This window comes from Lacerta agilis, chromosome 18 (assembly GCF_009819535.1).
Source record: "Lacerta agilis isolate rLacAgi1 chromosome 18, rLacAgi1.pri, whole genome shotgun sequence".
NCBI lineage: Eukaryota > Metazoa > Chordata > Lepidosauria > Squamata > Lacertidae > Lacerta > Lacerta agilis.
Window position 1 is genome coordinate 8,899,010 of NC_046329.1, and position 14,771 is coordinate 8,913,780.

The following is a 14,771-nucleotide window of genomic DNA, read 5'->3' on the forward strand; positions in this document are numbered from 1 at the left end:
CTCCCTTTGGATTGAGCATGTGTGGGGAGGAGGGGGGGTGGGGAGGAGGGGAAAAAAAGAGAAAGGAATAAAGGATTCTGGGAGGTGTAGTTTTCTTGGTTGTACGGTGTTCCCATCAGCCCCCAAAACGACTGATCGTCGCTGGGTCAAACAGAGAGCTGAGGTGGCCCTTTTGAGCGCGCTGAAGAATCCTGTGTGACCCAGAAGCTTGCAGATTGCTTTTATCAAAATATATATGCACACACATGCATTTGAAAAGCAAAACCTCCTTGAATCAGCTTGACCCTCCACCGGGTCAAACAAGAGAGCAGTGGAGGCCCTTTTGAGTGTGGAGAAGATTCCTGTGTGACCCAGAAGCTTGCAGATTGCTTTTATTAAAATATATATGCAGACACATGCATTTGAAAAGCAAAACCTCCTTGAATCAGCTTGACCCTCCACCGGGTCAAACACAGAGCAGAGGTGGCCCTTTTGAGCGTGGAGAAGAATCCTGTGTGACCCAGAAGCTTGCAGATTGCTTTGATTAAAATATATATGCGGACACATGCATTTAAAGAGCAAAACCTACTCGGATCAACTTGACCCTCCACCAGGTAAAACAGAGAGCGGTGGTGGCCCTTTTGAGCGCGGAGAAGAATCCTGTGTGACCCAGAAGCTTGCAGATTGCTTTGATTAAAACATATACGCAGGGACATGCATTTGAAAAGCAAAAACCTACCTGGATCAGCTCGACCTTTTTGAAGGGGATAGAAAGATACCCCTACGACGGTTTGGGGTCGAAGAAGCTCCCTCTCTTACGAAATTCCAAACCGGCGAGCGAATCCTCTCTCATGCGCTCTTCCTAGTCGTAATAAGACGCCTCTCCTCTTTAACCTGCTTTCTTTAACTGGGCTTCCGGAAGATCTCTTTGCAAGCAGATCGGGTTGCCTTTTCGGGAGACGGGGGGATCAGGTTCCGTTTAAAAATCCATGACGGGGCATCGTTGTCTTTCATCTGCCCTGGCAGCAAAATGTCGACGAGGGGAAAAAAGCATGGCCGCCTCCTCTCAAACAGGCCTTCCTTTCGGCCGGGATGGAGACCCAGAGCCGAACGTTATCCTTATTATGATTTTTAAAATATTAGAATAAAATGCACCAGACAGGGTCGGGTAGAGGCCCTTTTAAAACCTGAGGGCCAGGTTCCCTTGTTGGAAACTTAATGGGGGGCCGCATGGACCCCTTACCAGGGACGGATTTAGGTTGGATGAGGCCCTCAGCTACTGAAGGTTGTTGTTGTTGTTCAGTCGTTCAGTCGTGTCCGACTCTTCGTGACCCCATGGACCAGAGCACGCCAGGCACGCCTATCATTCACTGCCTCTCGCAGTTTGGCCAAACTCATGCCAGTCGCTTCGAGAACACTGTCCAACCATCTCATCCTCTGTCGTCCCCTTCTCCTTGTGCCCTCCATCTTTCCCAACATCAGGGTCTTTTCTAGGGAGTCTTCTCTTCTCATGAGGTGGCCAAAGTACTGGAGCCTCAACTTCAGGATCTGTCCTTCTAGTGAGCACTCAGGGCTGATTTCTTTGAGAATGGATAGGTTTGATCTTCTTGCAGTCCATGGGACTCTCAAGAGTCTCCTCCAGCACCAGAATTCAAAAGCATCCATTCTTCGGCGATCAGCCTTCTTTTATGGTCCAGCTCTCACTTCCGTACATCACTACTGGGAAAACCATAGCTTTAACTATACGGACCTTTGTCGGCAAGGTGATGTCTCTGCTTTTTAAGATGCTGTCTAGGTTTGTCATTGCTTTTCTCCCAAGAAGCAGGCGTCTTCTAATTTCGTGACTGCTGTCACCATCTGCAGTGATCGTGGAGCCCAAGAAAGTGAAATCTCTCACTGCCTCCATTTCTTCCCCTTCTATTTGCCAGGAGGTGATGGGACCAGTGGCCATGATCTTAGTTTTTTTGGATGTTGAGCTTCGGACCATGTTTTGCGCTCTCCTCTTTCACCCTCATTAAAAGGTTCTTTAATTCTTCCTCACTTTCTGCCATCAAGGTTACTGAAGGTAATGGGGCCCTTTATAGGTCCAGCTGTCCTTTGTCAACAACAAATGGTCTCTGAAGGAAGAAACCTCCGCCAAAGAAGACGAAGAAGATTGGCAAATAAAACTATTGAACTATGCAGGGGGGGAAATTATTTAATTTGAAACCCAAGAAAGGAAGGACTTTAAAGTTTAAGCAAGTGGGCAAATGTTTAATGCATATTTCTTAAGCCTTATGTAATGTATAGATTTCTACATTGGTATAACTCTTAAAAGTCACTTGTCATAAGATGAAGGTGGTTTTAAAATTGGATTGTTAAGAATACGCTATAAGGTGTTTTGAACGTGCATGAACAAGTTCAATATCTGTCAACTTTTCCCTTTTCTTGTGAGGAATCCTATTCGGAGTAAGGGAATTTCCCTTTTAAAAAAAGAGGGAAATTGACAGCTACGGATATAATGAAACCACGATGGGGTGGGGATGGAAGAATGTGGTTTAAAAATTTGTCTATTTGTGTTATCAATAAAATAAGCCCCATCATCAGGAACAGGCGGTCCAACACAACTGCATTCGGCGTTGCAAAAAATAAAATACAGTATAAAAATGTCTTTCTTTTTTAAAAATTTAATTTTTATTAATTCATTTTGTTTAACAAAGAAAGAGAAAAAAAGGTAACCAAGTATTACAACTGCTATTATATAATATTACTGAATAAAATTTAACATCCCACGTAGTCGTATCTGTGTCTTATTGTCTATATCTTAAGAGAAAACTAAAGGTAAAAAAAAAAAAATTAGAAAAAGGAAAAAAAAATTATCACCCAGGCATATATAGCAGTATAAAAATTTCAAAGAGGCAGACTACATTTCCCAGGATGCTCTCCGGCTCCCGCGCAGACTCAGTGCGCCTCCGCGGAGCCCGGGCAGCCTCTCCGCGCTCATGGCTCTCTCCGGTCTGCAGCTGCGGGCCGTGCTCCGCCTTTCCCCGGCCCGCAGCATCCTCTTGCCCGGCCCGGGGCTCCGGAACTACGCTAAGAAGGCCGGGGGTAAGCCAGGCTCCTGGGGGCGGTGGACTGGCAGGGGACGCTTTGCAAAGGGAGGCTGGTGGGGAAAAACTCTGCACATGGTCAGAGGGCAGCGCTTCTCCGGAAAAAATCCCCCAAAGTGGGCCACCCAACCCAGTTTCCTGGCTGGTCAGATCCTCTCCAGGAAGCCCACCTCACCCCCCAAGCTGGCTGGGGGACCCCCCCCCCCAAATCTCCTTGTATTGACCAATCCTGCAGGTAGACTGCACCGCACTGTGGAGGTTCTGCCTCCTTCCTTTTTTTGCTCCCTAGGAAGTACAGGTGAAACTCGAAAAAATTAGCTTTCTTTATTCTCAGGCTGGAACAGAACTGAACAGAAGGGCTCAGCTAGCCTGATTATACAGGTGAAACTCGAAAAATTAGAATATCGCGGAAAGGTTCGTTTCTTTCAGTAGTTCAACTTAAAAGGTGAAACTGATATATGAGATGGACTCATGGCATGCAAATCGAGATATGTGTCAAGCCTTTATTTGTTATAATTGTGATGATTATGGCGCACAGCTGATGAGAACCCCAAATTAACAATCTCAACTTGGGGGTTTTCATCAGCTGTGAGCCATAATCATCACAATTATAACAAGCCAAGGCTTGACATATCTCGCTTTGCATGTCGTGAGTCTATCTCGTATACTAAACTCCAGTAGCTAATGAAAACAATTGCTTACATAAATGGACTTTCCCACGATATTCTAATATTTCGAGTTTCACCTGTAAGCCAGATAAGGGGTGCGTGGGGTGTGTTATAAGAAAAAAAAACCTGCTCCTTTATCCCTTTTAATGCTTGATAGACTATTGTATGTCAGTATTCTGTTGGAAGCTGCCCAGAGTGGCTGGGGAAACCCAGCCAGATGGGTGGGGTATAAATAATAAATTCTAATATTATTATTATTATTTCAACATGGCCAAACTTGGCCCTCCAGCTGTTTTGGGACTACAATTCCCATCATTCGAACCAACGACCTTCTGGTCGGCAAGCCCTAGGCTCTGTGGTTTTAAATACCATATGTAAATCATTTTCTTCTTTTTTTTCTTTTTTCAACATAATCCTTTATTATCAATATTATAAACATTTACATAGTTTACAAATTTACAAGCTTTCCATATCATACCTTTCCATTCCAGATACTAATAAGTCGTTTAAAACCAAAAACAATAATGATAACAATAATAATAACAGTGAATAACAAAATACAAAAAAACTAACATATATATACTAATTAAATAAATAAATAACAAAAAGCAAAAAATAAGAATTAAATTTTCAAGTAGTTCTCCTTCAAGGAATAACATGCTGTAGACTTCAGATCGCTCTTCCAAAGTTCCCCCCTCCCCAGAGATTAAAATCTATATTATATCCTATATCTATTGCCCAGCGTATCATAGACGTCTTTTGTTTCCCAACCAATCTTAAGACCTGTTCCTCTTTGCTCCCTTCCCAGCACGACAGCGACCAGTAACCCCAAGGACAATGGAGGCAACATCTCTCCCCCAATTATAATTACGGATCATTTCCCTTCTCTTGCTGTTTTCACCCAGGTGCAAAGATCAGAGGGAAAGGCGCGGCTAAAGAAAACATGAAGGGTCCCGAAGTCTGCAAAGACGCCACGATTCTCACCACACACGCCGTGGGGGTCAACATCTACAAGGAAGGCCCAGAGGTAGCTTTGAAGCCGGATTCGGAATATCCCGAATGGTGAGTCCGCGGCAGACGAGGAGCCAAAACCTTCTGTAGAAATGTAGACTTAAAAAATAAATAAATTAACAAATCAAGTTTCTAGTCCACAGGATGTGTGCAAAGAGATAGAGATTTGGGGGGCGGTGCATTGTGGAACCTCAGCTCTCCGGTTCCCGTTTTGAATCAGAGGAACAGCTTTTTCGGAAAGGTCTTTTAGACACACACCCCGATGCCTGAAATATATCTGGTAGCCAAAAATATTTTTGACATGAATCCGTAGCATACAAGTAAGGGTTTGGAATCAATAGTCAAAAAGTGGATCTTTTGCTGATTGCCCCACCGAAAAATATTGCAGCCTTTGCTGTCCCCTGCTCATCTTGATCTGCCAAGAGAAAGGACACTGGGGCAGTGGCTGGGCGACCCGGAATGGACAATAAAAGAGGGGTGATAAACTCAGTCCTCAAGTCTTTATAAAGAGTGCAAGCCAGAAGGGCATGTGCCACCAATTTGGGACTGTCATCTCCACAGGGACATTTTTCGTGTGGAATCTGTTGGAATCGTCCTTCAAGTCCAGCCTTCAAGTCCAGCTGAGGGCAAGACATTCAATCTTGCGAGAGTCAATTCCATATTTTGGAATTGCTCGGTTATGCAGATAGGGTGCCAGAGAGTCGAAAGGGGAAGGGGGAAAATAGTTATTCCATGGGCAAAATTTCCTTATTGTGGCCAAGTTGTTCTGGTGCTCGATATCATTTAGGTAAAGGGTAAAGGGACCTCTGACCATTAGGTCCAGTCGCGGACGACTCTGGGGTTGCGGCGCTCATCTTGCTTTACTGGCCGAGGGATCCGGCGTACAGCTTCCCGGTCATGTGGCCAGCATGACAAAGCCGCTTCCGGCGAACCAGAGCAGCGCACGGAAACGCCGTTTGCCTTCCCGCCAGAGCGGTACCTATTTATCTACTTGCACTTTGACGTGCTTTCGAACTGCTAGGTGGGCAGGAGCAGGGTCCGAGCAACGGGAGCTCACCCTGTCATTGCGGGGATTCGAACCACCGATCAGGAAGATATCATTTAGGCGCTGACAAATTAAGACTTGTTTGCTTTACAAAAACCCAAAGTGAGTAGCTGTTGTGGTGACAAGCCACAAGAGTTAAGTGTTTGATAGACAATTTTAGTCCAGGTGATCTTGTGACAATCTTGCAGCGCTAGGGATATTAGACCGGGGAGGATTTGAGTTTAGGCGAAGCCAAGAGTTTAAGTGTCCTGCGCCAGATCCGTAAATTCTGCCGAGGGAAGATTAGCCTCTAGGCGCCATGATGCGCTCTCGACGGTCACACCAGGCTGGCTCTCGCAATTCCCTCTCCCTCTTTCTTGGCTCACCCCTTCGCCTTTCCGTCCCAGGCTTTTCCAGATGTACCTCGGCCCCCCCAAGAAGCTGGAGGAGCTCGACCCGGAGACCCACGAATATTGGCGGAAGCTGCGGAAGCTGAACGTGTGGCAGGAAAACAAACTCAAGAAGGTCCGGTCGTTTTGATGCGGAGAGCTGTGAAAGCATTCGGGTGGCTGCAGGCGAAGGACGTTGTTTTCTATTTTTTATGTCTCGCTTTGGTGTAAAAGTTGGCCAATAAAAACCTCGACCCTGCCGGGTGGTACCTATGATTTTCCACCTCCTCCTCCTCTTTTAAATTATTTTATTTCATTTTTGAGAAATCACAAAAAGGAACATAAATTAATACGTCCAGATATCCATAAATAAAAGAAAAAATACATGGAAAAAGAGAAAATAAAGGTAGGCAAAAAAGAATTTGTCAAATACACTAAGTTAATCAAAATATACAAACACTAATTTAAATATTCCAAAACAAAAGTTGTTTGAGTACCAAGGCGTTTGAGAACCAAGGTATCGCTGTATTTTCTTTCAATTGGGCAGTTGAGATGTAGGGATGTCCGGGACCCAGTTTTTGCACCTACAGACTTTTAATTTTTCTCCGAGATGTGGAAGGGAGAAGAAAAAGGGAAACCGGGAGATTCTGCGATCAGATCAGAAACTCTGTAATCCAGGATCATCCCTGGAAAATCAGGACACTTGGAGGGTAAGCGAGCTCCACGATGGGCAAAAGATCCCTGCATTTCCAGCGGGCTGGACTAGATGATTCTTGGCGGTCCCTTCCAACTCTGCAATTCTAGATGGGGGCGACGATTTGACTGTATAAGGCAGCTTCTAACGTCTGAAACGTTCAGTATATTCTTCTGAACTCATGTTGAGTTAGGCTTGTCGTATTTCAAAAGGTTTGAAGGTGTTGTTTTTTTTTTTTTTTAGGAAATTCGCTCCAAAAATCTTGGCTTTCAACATGGGTTTTCCACAGACATTTCGAATGTGTCAATCAAATATACATATATAGAATACACACGCAGATATACATGCAATATATTTGACATACAGCTGCCATCAAGAATGATCCAAACCCCCGCCCCCCCTTGAAAATCAGGTTTATTATCAAAATGCACAGACTTCCTGCTGTTTGCAAGGAGCAAAGTTGCATTTTCAAGCTGAATTTGGGGGAAACCACATGCGTCGAGCCGTTTCAATTGCTTCTGTTTGATTTGCTGGCTGCAAACAGCTGAAAGTCCGTGCATTTTGATAATAAACCTGATTTGCAATGGATTGCAACTGTACCACAGCAAAGTTCTCATTTGGTCTCCCCGTTCCGCGGTGAGACCTACCCCTCTACACTTTTTCTCTCGTTTCCTATCTCTACGCTCCCGCCTGGCCGCCTTCCGTTCTCAGCTCGCCCGCCCGGCAACAGGCGGTGCGAGAACCATAGAGAGCGACGCCGGAGGAATAGAGCGCCGCTCCATGCCGGCGCTTCGCTCCATAAGGGGAAAATAAAAACACCCAACCACCGGAAGTGAAGCGGCGGCCGGAAAGCGGAAGTCGCTCCCCTCCCCAGGAGGAAGTGGGCGGGGCCCAAAGGAGGGGCGGGGCCAGGAGGGAGGGAGGGAGGGAATCAGGTGAGGAGGAGGAGGGAGGAAGCGCAGGTGAGGAAAGAAGGGGGGCTACCTGGGGGAGGGGGAGGTTTTTGGGGGGGGCTTAACCTGGGGGGGGGTTGAACCTTTGTGGACTTGTGAGGGGGTGGGAGAAAGAGGAAGGAAATGGGTCCTATTTTGGGGGGGGCTATAATATGGTTTTTTGGGGGGTTAAATTATGTGGGGGGTTTAAATTATGTGGGGTGTGGGCTTCTGCCTTGGGGGGGCAGAGAAGGGATGAGGAAAACGGGTCCTATTTGGGGGGAGAGGTAAGTGGGGGTTTTGGGGGGGGAGGCACAAATGTGGGAGTGGTTTTTTGGGGGGGCGCAGGAAAAGTGCTTGGGAACTATTATGGTTATTTGTGTGGGGGGGGGGCGGGACTCGTCTTGGGTGGGGGGTGGGCGACGTGTCAAGTGCCCCCAAAGGGCTACAGGGGTGGAAATTGGTCCTTATGGGGGGGGGGAAGGATAGGCAGAAAACATTTTTTCCCCCTTGTGGGGAGGGCTTTTGTGGTTGCTGCAAATGGTTAGATAACATGGGGGGGTGTTGATAAAAGGAGGGGAAGGATGCTATGGGGTGGAATATTGTTTTTTTGGGGGGGGAGGTGCAAGACGAAATGAACCAGGATAGAAATAACTGAGGTGCTTAGTGATGGTGGGTTGCTTTTTAATTTTTTTAAGGGGGTGTGGAGATGCAGAAAGAGCCCAGAAGATGAAGGGGAGCTTGGAGGGGGGGTTGTATGTGTGCAAAAGGAGGGTGCAGGTGGGACAGTGGAGGAAGAGATCTGTTTGAGGGAAGGTGGGTGGAAACTAATAGGGCCAGGTGTGTGTTTGTTTGTTTTTTAGGTGGGGGGTGCGCACTGAATAAGCTGCAATAGACGTTCCTTGAGAGGCTTAGAGACTGGAGGTGGCGTGTGTGTGTGTGTGTGTGTGTGTGTGTGTGTTTGACGGAGCCTGGGTGGGGTGGCTTGTGTGTATGGGGGGGGGGAGTGGGAGGAATCTGGGGAGAGGGGGAAGAGAAACTTGGAAGGGGGGTCAATTAGGGAGAGAAAATCGGGAGGTAGAAGCAGGAAAAGGTCTTGATGGAGATGGGAGAGGTGAGATGTCATAATCAGGGCTAGGTGGTGGAAATTGAGGGGTTTTTGTGGTAGGTGGGGACCGTTACAGTAAAGAACAGGAAAAATAGCCCCCTGGGGTGTGTGAAGAAAAGCAATGTTGGTTTTTTTTGGGGGGGGGGGTCTTAGTGATGGGGAGGGGGGCGGACAGACGGGCCAGAAAGGAGTCTTGGTTTGTGAAGGACAGAAAAATAGAGGCTGCAATTTTACCCAGAGCTGGAAATTGCAGTAAGGGTGGTGGGTGTGGTATCTGCAGAACTGTTATATTCTCTCTTCTTTTTCTTCCGTGTATATATATATATATATATTCATTCCCCTGATCTCTCCCCCCACCCTGCATGCGTCTTGCATCGAGCCCCTTCTCCGCACAGACGACTGCAGAGCTTAGACTGAATGTTCTCGAACCCCATTCGGATGAATGGCTCTGTCCTTTCTAACCATCCTGTGGGGGGGGGGGACAGGAGTATTTAGAAAAAAGAAAAGAGGATAGGATTTCTCCGTATAACTGTCCTCTCCTTCCTTCCTCCCCCCCCCAAGAAAATCTCTTTCCACCCAAAATATAGCAGCAGGCACAAAGACACACACACACACACCCAACATGAATCCGCAAATTTAATTCAACTGCGGTTCTGCAGAAGGATTATTAGGGCAGCGCGGTGGATTTGCATGCTGAGAGGCTGGTCAGAGAGAAGATAGAGACTGAGAGGAAAGGATTTGCAGGAGGGGAGGGCAGGTTATGGGGAGAAGGTTTGCCAGCGTGAGGATGGGGGGGGGGGCGTGTGATTCGGCAATTTGGTCCAGCTGTTTACCCATCACGCTGATAAGGGGAAAAGTTGAGATTCCTTCAAGTTTTTTTGTTTTTAACGGGCAAGCGCATTGAAATAAAGACCACGGCAGGAAATATTTCTAGGGTTTTTCGTTTGATTTTTCTGGAAACTCTGGTTGACCAGTACAAATTTTGTTGTTTTAATTAAGTGAGCGGGTTATCGGTTATTAAGGGTATGAAAAGCTGACCCCTGCCAAGTCAGACCGTCAACACTGAATGGCAGCGAGATTCTGCACGGTTTCAGGAAGGGGGGTCTCTTTCCCTCTGACCTACAGATGCCATAGCATTTGGGGGGGGGGGTTTAAACCTGCAACTTCCTGCATGTAAAACCGATGTTGTGCCCCCAAGCTATGCATTTTCATTTATTTTTATTTTTTAAAAAAGTAAGATTCCAGTCCTCATGGCTATCCGAATCAGGCGATGGTTTAAACGGGGAGCTGAATCAGATGGTTGATCCTTCTGGCTTGCCTTACACTGACTGGCAGCAGCTCTGCAGCCTTACCTGGAGATCCCGGGCGTGATTTGAATCTGGAACTTTGCAGATGCTCTGCCCCTGAGCTGTAGCCCTTCTAAAAATGAAATAAAAAGAAAAAGAAGCTGGGATAGCTCGGTCGGCAATGCGCCGGACACTGAATTTCAGGGCCGTGGGTTCAAGTTGGGCAAAAGATTCTTGCATTGCAGGGGGTTGGTCTAGATGACCCACGGGTGTCCCTCCGAACTCTGATTCTGTGACTCGGCAGCTCCTGTTCAAATGAGTCCTATTCTATGGCCCTCATGGTTCTCAGTAAAATTAGGACTGTGGGAAGCGGAGAAGAGGCCCTCCCCTCCACCTGCAGCTCCATCTGGAAATACACTACTGGGAGTTGCAGCGCCCAGTTGCTTTAGATTAAATTTGCATTTGATTGAACAATGCAGGGTGACAAAATATCTTTAGATCAGGAATCTGTGGGGCTGTAAATATTGCGGGTGGCGCTGTGGGTTAAATCACAGAGCCTAGGGCTTGCCGATCAGAAGGTCGGCGGTTCGAATCCCCACAATGACTGGGTGAGCTCCCGTTGCTCGGTCCCTGCTCCTTCCAACCTAGCAGTTCGAAAGCACGTCAAAGTACAAGTAGATAAATAGGTACCGCTCCAGCGGGAAGGCAAACGGCCTTGGAGTCTTCCACACCCAAAGGAACAGGTGTTCCACTGGTGAGCTGCGGCCCTGCTCCAACTGGCCATGTGACCCCCTTTTTGACGAAACCCTCGTCCCTCTCCGAGCCCCCCCTCTGATCCCCGTCCCTCCTTTCTCTCCCTCCAGTGCCCCCCGGCACCTGTTTCTGAGCAATGACCTCCAAGGCGAAGAAGCGGGTGGTGCTGCCCACGCGCCCCGACCCCCCCCAGCACGGAGCAGATTCTCGAAGATGTGCAGCGCGCCCAGCCCAACGACCCCGTCTTCGTCCTCCTGGCCGAGCCAAGCGAAGGTAACCAGAGCCCCCTTTCCCCTTTCCTCGTTCACGTGCCTTGCCTCCCCGCTGCCTCCCAGAACCAAGAGAGGCATGAAGCGGTAGGAGCCAAGGCAAGACAACCAGGCTCAGTCTCAGATTGCTTTGGGGGAAACCCGGGAGAGGAGGAGACTTAGACAGCTGTGAGGTGGGCAGCTTTAGTTTTAGCAGCTGATATCGTGGGCATGAAGCCAGTGTGGTGTAGTGGTTAAGAGCAATAGACTCATAATCTGGTGAATCGGGTTCACTTCCCTGCTCCTCCACATGCAGTTGCTGAGTGACCTTGGGCTAGTCACACTTCTCTGAAGTCTCTCAGCCCCACTCACCTCACAGAGTGTTTGTTGTGGGGGAGGAAGGGAAAGGATAATGTGAGCCACTTTGAGACTTCTTCGAGTAGCAATAAAGCGGGATATCAAATCCAAACTCTTCTTCTTCATCATCAGGCCTGACACCCGGCCAAGTCTGGGCAGAACCTCTCCTGGCTAATAAAGAGTTAACTCTTTATTATGCACAGTGTGATTTACAGGTGAATCTCGAAAAATTAGAATATTGTGGAAAGGTTCATTTCTTTCAGTACTTCAGCTTAAAAGGTGAAACTAATATATGAGATAGACTCATGACATGCAAAGCGAGATATGTGAAGCCTTTATTTGTTATAATTGTGATGATTATGGCGTACAGCTGATGAGAACCCTAAATTAACAATCTCAACTTTGGGGTTTTCATCAGCTGCGCGCCATAATCATCACAATTATAACAAGCAAAGGCTTGTCATATCTCGCTTTGCATGTCACGAGTCTATCTCATCTATTAAACTCCAGTAGCTAATGAAAACAATTGCTTACATAAATGGGACTTTTCCACGATATTCTAATTTTTCGAGCTTCACCTGTACTGCCTACACTTGCCGGAAGCAGATCTCCAGGGTTTCAGGTGGGGAGTTCCTGGAGATTGAACCTTGAAGCTTCTGCATGGAAAGCAACAGGTTGGATTTGATTTAAATCACAATTTAAATCACTAGTCTGTAAGACTTAATTTAAATCATTATTATTTTTTTACTGAAAGACTCATTCTAGCTGGTCTAACCTTAATTACTTATAACCAGAGGAAGGTTTTCATTTTTGGAATGATGAATTTTCAGAGTAGTTTTTACAGTTATATCAAAAATTACTGATTTGGTTATACTATTAGAAATGCATAGACCGATAATTACAAAATGATTGTGAGGTTTAATAAGTGAACTGTTTATATTATATAGAACTTTTCTGCTGTACTTTATTAGAAGGAGGGAAAAAATAATTTCCTTAATAACAATTTAAACAATTTATCTAACTATATATTTCAACAATTTATTTAACTATTATTTATTTAATAATAGCATTATAGCATACGTATCCATGTTTGCTAACTGATGTGGTTAAACAATAATAAAAATGACTTTGAGTTTTAGCACACATGAAAAACTTAAATCCTTATTTCCTGATGAGTAGCCTTTGGACTATAATTTGTATCCCGTCTTTCTATCTTACGATACTTAAGTCGGTTTACAAGCTGAAGAAACAAAAAATGTACGCCTTATAACAATCTAATGCAATGCAAAAATGTGATAATAAAGCAAAATTTTAAAATAAATAATATAATGTAACTTAAACAGAAAATCTTCAGAAAGAGTTTTCCTCCAAAAGCCATTTTATTTTAAAAATCCGATTTAAATCCAAAAAAATCTGATTTAAATCCAAAAAAATCTGATTTAAATATTTTTTTTTTTAAAAAAATCATTTTAAATCATTGATTTTTATCTGCCCTGTGTAGCAGGAATAATTGTAGTCACAACCATGCGGATGATATTATTATTGTTGATGGCTCAGTCAGTAGAGCATGTGACTCTTAACCCCAGGGTCGCGGGTTCGAGTCCCACGCAAGAAATCCGCCTTCTCCTTCCTTTCCGTTTTAAAAACCGTTGGATTTTTATCCGCCCTGGAAAAAGCACGCCTCCATTGTTTTATCTCCCCTCCCCTCTCTTTTTCTGCCTGCGCTCAGATTTGCCTTCCCCGACCAAGAACGAAGACCCCGAGGCCAAGCGCGAGCGCCTCTACCGGCTGACCCAATCGTACGTGGAGATGAACCACCGCCTCCAGGTGGCCTGCAGCCTGCTCAAGGAGAAGTGCGAGGAGCTCAAGCTGGCCGGAGCCACCCTCGAGCAGGGCATCCTGGAGATGAAGCAGAGGGCCTTGTGAGATGACGCCCGCTCCGGGAGCCGGGCCAGCGGCGAAGCGCCCCGAGCGGCCGGCCCGTATCGCGCCCCCGCTGCGCACGGCGGCGGCGGCGCCAGCATGCATAAGCTACGCCACTCCAACACTGTCTGTGTGCTCGGTCTTGTGAATGTGTGCCAAAGCAGCAGCCCACTCCGTGCCGCCTCGCCGTGAAATGCCCGACAACGGCGTGGTCTGCCTTCCCAGATTTCATGACATTCGCACTCGCCTCGTTTCTTTCCGTCCGCACAGACTTAAGGCAAGCTGTCCCCGTCAGGCACTCTCACTCCTAAGCTGGGACAGGTGGACTTTTGAGGGTAGGGGCTGGGCGAACAGGGAGGGTTAGCCCGCTTTTTTTTTGGCAATTTTTTATTCGTTTCCCCATGTTTTTGCGTCATTTCGGCCATGACAACCCCCTTGCCCCGTTACGACTTCTCCCTCTGGTACTGCCTGGATGACGACGCCGTCGCCACCGCCATCCGCCAGCTCCTGGAAGACCACGGCTTCCGGGGGTACGTCGAGCACCAGGACCACATGGCGGGGCGGCCGGAGCTCTCCGCGGCGGGCGAGGTCATCCAGGCGAGCCGCGTGGCCATCCTCCTCCTGACGCCCCGCTCGGTGGCCGACCCCTGGTGCCAGCGGGTGGCGGAGTGGAACCTCGCCCACACGGTGCACCAGGAGGGGGCGAAGGTCATCCCTGTCTACGCGGGAGTCTCGCGGGAGGAAATGCCCCTGGCGCTGAGGCACCTGAACGGACTCGAGTACGGCGAGAAGTTCTTCACGCAGAGGCTGCTCTCCAGCCTGCAAAAGGCAGGACCCCGCGGGCGGAACCCGCGCCCCTCCGGTGTGAGCGGCGCGAAGAAGAGGGCCGGCTTCTGACGGACTCGGGGAGGGAGCAGGGTTTGGGGGGGAGCGGTGGCTCGGAGGCTCCGATGCCCAAAACGGCGCCGGATTCATTTTGGTGTTTTGACGTAGCCCCCTTCGTGACTTAGGTTTGGTGACTGTGAGCAGAATTCCCACTAGATTTGTGCCTAGGAAAGTGAAACAGAAGTTGTCCGTGTCTGGGGGTCTGGGTGGGGGGACAGAGAGGAAAGGGAGGGGGGGGATGTCATTCGTTCATTTGTCGGGTTGGGTGTTTCGGTATCGAAAGAGGAAAAGCTAGGTCCCGAGGCTGCTGGTTCTCACCTCTGGTTTAACTTAAGGAACTGTTATTAAAATGCAGTTTTCGGACAACGTTCGGCTCTCTGCGTGTATATACCTAGGCAGTCTCCGTTTTCACAGTGGCTACGCTG

General features: G+C 47.5%; 2 protein-coding genes across 2 annotated transcripts; both read left to right on the forward strand.

Annotated features, from left to right (window-relative positions):
• Window positions 1–2,928: 2,928 nt before the first annotated feature.
• MRPL54 (mitochondrial ribosomal protein L54) lies at window positions 2,929–6,419 on the forward strand. The gene is made up of 3 exons (XM_033136662.1): window positions 2,929–3,066; window positions 4,642–4,798; window positions 6,179–6,419. Exons 1-3 carry the CDS (start codon window positions 2,961–2,963, stop codon window positions 6,309–6,311), a joined length of 396 nt encoding a protein of 131 aa, XP_032992553.1. The 5' UTR covers window positions 2,929–2,960; the 3' UTR covers window positions 6,312–6,419.
• Window positions 6,420–11,030: 4,611 nt separating this feature from the next.
• Window positions 11,031–13,496, forward strand: C18H19orf25 (chromosome 18 C19orf25 homolog). Its single transcript, XM_033136823.1, is given in 3 exon segments — window positions 11,031–11,117; window positions 11,119–11,206; window positions 13,268–13,496. Coding segments are annotated over 3 exon segments (333 nt in total). The 5' UTR covers window positions 11,031–11,069; the 3' UTR covers window positions 13,465–13,496.
• The last annotated feature ends 1,275 nt before the right edge of the window (window positions 13,497–14,771 follow it).

Excerpts from the sequence above, each read along its gene's own strand:
- MRPL54 (XM_033136662.1), top strand. The coding sequence starts at position 2,961 with ATGGCTCTCTCCGGTCTGCAGCTGCGGGCCGTGCTCCGCCTTTCCCCG. Across the intron at positions 3,067-4,641 it reads CTACGCTAAGAAGGCCGGGG|GTGCAAAGATCAGAGGGAAA; the intron begins GTAAGCCAGGCT and ends GTTTTCACCCAG. Across the intron at positions 4,799-6,178 it reads GATTCGGAATATCCCGAATG|GCTTTTCCAGATGTACCTCG; the intron begins GTGAGTCCGCGG and ends TTTCCGTCCCAG.